General features: G+C 32.6%; 1 protein-coding gene across 1 annotated transcript in view; it reads right to left on the bottom strand.

Moving 5' to 3' along the window:
• Positions 1–1,364: 1,364 nt before the first annotated feature.
• Positions 1,365–4,064, bottom strand: part of PLSCR5 (phospholipid scramblase family member 5) — a 16,669-nt gene continuing 13,969 nt past the window's right edge. Inside the window, exons 6-7 of the mRNA XM_011364434.2 lie at positions 3,635–3,796; positions 1,365–1,403 (exon numbers count right to left, since the gene is read on the bottom strand). Of these exons, the coding sequence (XP_011362736.1) occupies positions 1,365–1,403; positions 3,635–3,796 (201 nt within the window). The remainder of the gene's footprint in view (positions 1,404–3,634; positions 3,797–4,064) is intronic.

The raw sequence follows: 4,064 nt of genomic DNA, 5'->3' as shown, positions 1-4,064 counted from the left end.
AACTGAACCAGAAAATGGAGGAGAAACTCTTCCTTTTCATCTTGCATAAAGCCCTTAACCCAAAAACCAGAATTAAATGGATATTTGTGGACTATTTGGGGAACTTAATTACCATATATAATATTATTTCTAGATGATGGATTCCTAATTCCAAACATCTAACTTAGTAACAGATGCTTGGAACACATTTCTTTTACTAAGTGCGGGATTGCCTGGAGTTTCTCTAAACATCTTTATATGCAGATGAAAATTTTGGTGGTATTTGTGTAATTCTAAAGTAGAGCCTAAATGGCTACATGGTTCTTTGCTTAAAACAAATCTGTTTCCTCATTCTGAATAGGGAAGAATTCATCATTCATTAAAAATATTTTTTTTCTTCTGGTGTGGACTTCGGAAATATGTGGATAACTAGATAATAATCTGAAGGACTCTGAAAACATTAAAGTGGAAGGCATTAATTAATTGAATTGACTGTGCTCCCTGACTTCTGCATTTATCCTGTGCATTGTTACATTTATTTGTTTGTTTGTTGGTTGGTTTGTTTTTAAGTCCTGGAGTTGTCCATTTTCAGAGCCTTAGATCTACCTCCCCCTTTTCTTCTGAATTTTCATTGAGAAAATAAAGTTCTTGCTGTGTACCACTGCTTTTACTAACTTGGGAGTCTATTTATATGCTTATTTAAATCTTTATCATGGGTATGTATTTAAAGCATGTTTTGGTCTGTAAATATTAGCTTCCTTATAGATTGTAAGTGTGCCTTTGCTATTAGAACAAGTTGATTTTATCTATTTTCCTTTTCATCTTTAAACATATTATTTAACCAACTTTTAGCTTTTCCAATATGTAGTAAAAATGTCTCAATACAATAAGAAAATTAATAAACAAAGTAAAAAAAGATTACTTATGAAAATATATTTAGAAATCCCATTCTTTTGATTTATAACCATATTTGGTACCAGTAAAACTTCAAAGTGTTCTCTAAACTTTGAATTTTCATCAGCAATGCTGAAAGCCTTAGTTTTTCAAAAGAATAAAAAGAAAGAATAAAAAGAAAAAATGATAATCTCTCAAAGTAACCTGTGCTAGGGTCAGTAATCTTGTTTTTAGCTATCATGCATTCACAACCAGATAATTGCTTCATTACATTATGGTTTAATAAATATAATAATGAACATTTTATTACAAAAGAGCAAATACTCAAACCATTCAGAAATGAAATCTAAGCTCAAAGGATTTCTAGAAGAAAATGAAAAAGAATTAGACAGCGTCAAATATTGACATTTCAAGGGAAAGAGATCATTAAACTTGTCATTTACTTACTGAAATATATTCTGCATAATTTACTGTTTTTGTCATCTTCCTTGTTATAATCCAGCCAGTGAATGTTCAAAGAACATAAAATCCTACAAATAAATAAACTGAATATGAATGAATTTACATAAGGGCAACAAATTAAGATCAAGAGTCTCACATGTAAGCTTTGATTATATAAAACAATTATGTTTCCCAGTTGTGTTCCAGCAAATGATTTATCAGTAGGAGACAAATACAAAAGTTTTAAGTTTCATGACACCTGCATGCCTAATTTTCAGAGCATAAACAACTTGGAAACCTTTTCTGAATCAGCATGATATCATCAGTCACAATTTTGAGTTATCGAGATTTTGCGGAATTAGACCGAAGGGCATTCTGAGTTAGGGCATGAAGTTATTATAGGCACTGACCTTTGAACAAGAATTAGATATATCACCATGGACTACGTGGTCAGTAACTAGACAGTCAGCTGAGGAAGTACTGAAAACTCTACCAGAGGGAACTTGGGAGACAAAGTTAGAGCTGTGGGTTGTGGAGAGGTAGCCTAGAATCACAGGAGATGTAGGATGTGTTTATAAATTTTGTTGTTCGAATAGGAAACATCCTCACACTAGCAGTTTTTTAAAGGTCTCTTCCAATAAGGTTATGAAATGTAGACAGAATTTGAAAATTAAAAACATAATTCTTCCTATCCATTTATATTTAGAAGTCAGTAATTATGTGGTAATACATGTGAGAAATTGTTTTAAAAGCTATGTTGACAAAAAGAAAAGCACAAATGTTTTATGATATTATGGTAAAAAGAAAAAAAACACAAAGTGAATGGGAGCCATTAGATATTCTCAGTGAGTATATTTCTCCCTTAGACACTGGAGTTAAAAAATTATCTTTTAGGATAATTGGGGTATTATCTAGATCAGTGCTTTTTAAATGTATAGTGTGTAAGGAATTATTGATAGTATATTTTTGCCATCAGCCTGTTACATAAAATAAGTGGGTAGGACAGATTAAAAATAATCTTTTTAATATAAGTGTTAAGTGTAGGGCTTAATTACAAAGGCCGAATTAAAGTTTTGGAAAAGTGTGTGTGTGTGTGTGTGTGTGTGCGCGTGTGTGTATGTGTGTGTACATGCATGCACGTGTGTGTTTGGGGGGATTGGTGTTGAAGCAGAAAATGATCAAAATGCAAAAGGTGAGCAGGAAGTGGCAAATTAAAAGCCCTTTTGAATAGAGGAGAATTGAGAATGAAAGAAATATTAGGTAACAGGCAAGATTGACGGGAATTGGTTATATTTGTAGATGAAAATGGGAATTGAGGGTAAATGACTCTATAGTAAGGACAAAAAGCTAGTACTCTACACATATATATTCTACCTTCTTCCAATGATAGAGAACCAATGAGTTAAAGTAGCTCCTCTTAAATTCCTGTATTCTGTATTAAACTCTAAGTATCCATCAGTGATGTAACCAGGGAATTATTTTTAGTTAATGTATTTCTCAAATGTCTTTAGAATTGACTGAGTAAATGGGGCCATTTTTTTCCCCCGTATCAGTACACATTAATATAACCATAAGATTTAGGATTCTAAAACTCTGAAGAACAACAAAATACGAGACGTAGAATGTAGGTTGATTTTTAAATTCCATGAGTCTTTGTGAATGCATTGAAATGCTGGACAATAAGGGAGATATTAGAGAGGACATCTGGAACAGGTGATAGCCAAGCATTTGGCATAGGTATTACTTGAAATCTGCTCTCCTATCACCAATTTCATACCAAAGAAGAAAATGTTTTTTAATTAAGTTATAAGTTGGGAAGAAAGGACAAAGACATAATATCTTTGTAATAATGGAAACTAGTACATATTAACACATTCCTGTCATCTCATGTATCTATGTACATATTGGAAGGGCAAGAAAACTGCACTTTTCACATTTTGAATATCACCTAGCTCGTTGTTAAGTTATGAAACTGTCCTGAACTTTACCCAGGATAAATAATTAGGATATTTATGTTTATGTATTTTTCAGTGAAAGAGTAAATAAGCCAATAATCTAAGTTGATGTTGAAAGGGAAGGGTAACTCAGGTTTTGAGGAAATGATGAAAAGGATGTGACAGGGCGTCAATCCTTGAGGGCCACTAGAGAAGGGCTGTCTGACAGAAATGCAAGCTTCCGCATTCTGACTTCTGAAGAATGTTGGTTCTACACGAACTTTCTATGCATACGACTTACTCTTTGGGGTAAACGCTGTGTATTTGCAATTAACAATTGAAAAGGAGATAAATAAATTACTTATACTCTTTAAGACCATACTTACGAGGAGAAAACAAGCACCAATCAACGCTGCTTTGACTGTCACATCTAGGTCTGCAGGAATGTGAATCCCGAAGTTGTCAGCATTGGTGAAGACATCATTTACAAACCCTGACCAGTATTTTGAAATCTTTCCAATTGTAAGCTTTTCATTAATGGTCTTCACCTTTAAAAAGAAAATTAGAGGTATTAACTTTGAAGGTGAAAGAGATGATTTTAGATTTCTTCACATGTTTACTTCATGAGAGATGTGAATTATTTTATTCATCATCTCTAAAGTTATTCATTCCTTTATATAAGCATAGGTTTGTAGACTTAACTTTCCAGTTCACTCTTCAGGAATTTTGCTTTTCTGACAGTTTTTTAATCCATCATATATTCTTTCTTTCTTTCTTTCTTTCTTTCTTTCTTTCTTTCTTTCTTTCTTTCTTTCT

Source organism: Pteropus vampyrus, unplaced genomic scaffold, assembly GCF_000151845.1.
Source record: "Pteropus vampyrus isolate Shadow unplaced genomic scaffold, Pvam_2.0 Scaffold97, whole genome shotgun sequence".
NCBI lineage: Eukaryota > Metazoa > Chordata > Mammalia > Chiroptera > Pteropodidae > Pteropus > Pteropus vampyrus.
This window is presented reverse-complemented; position numbering and strand designations above follow the sequence as displayed.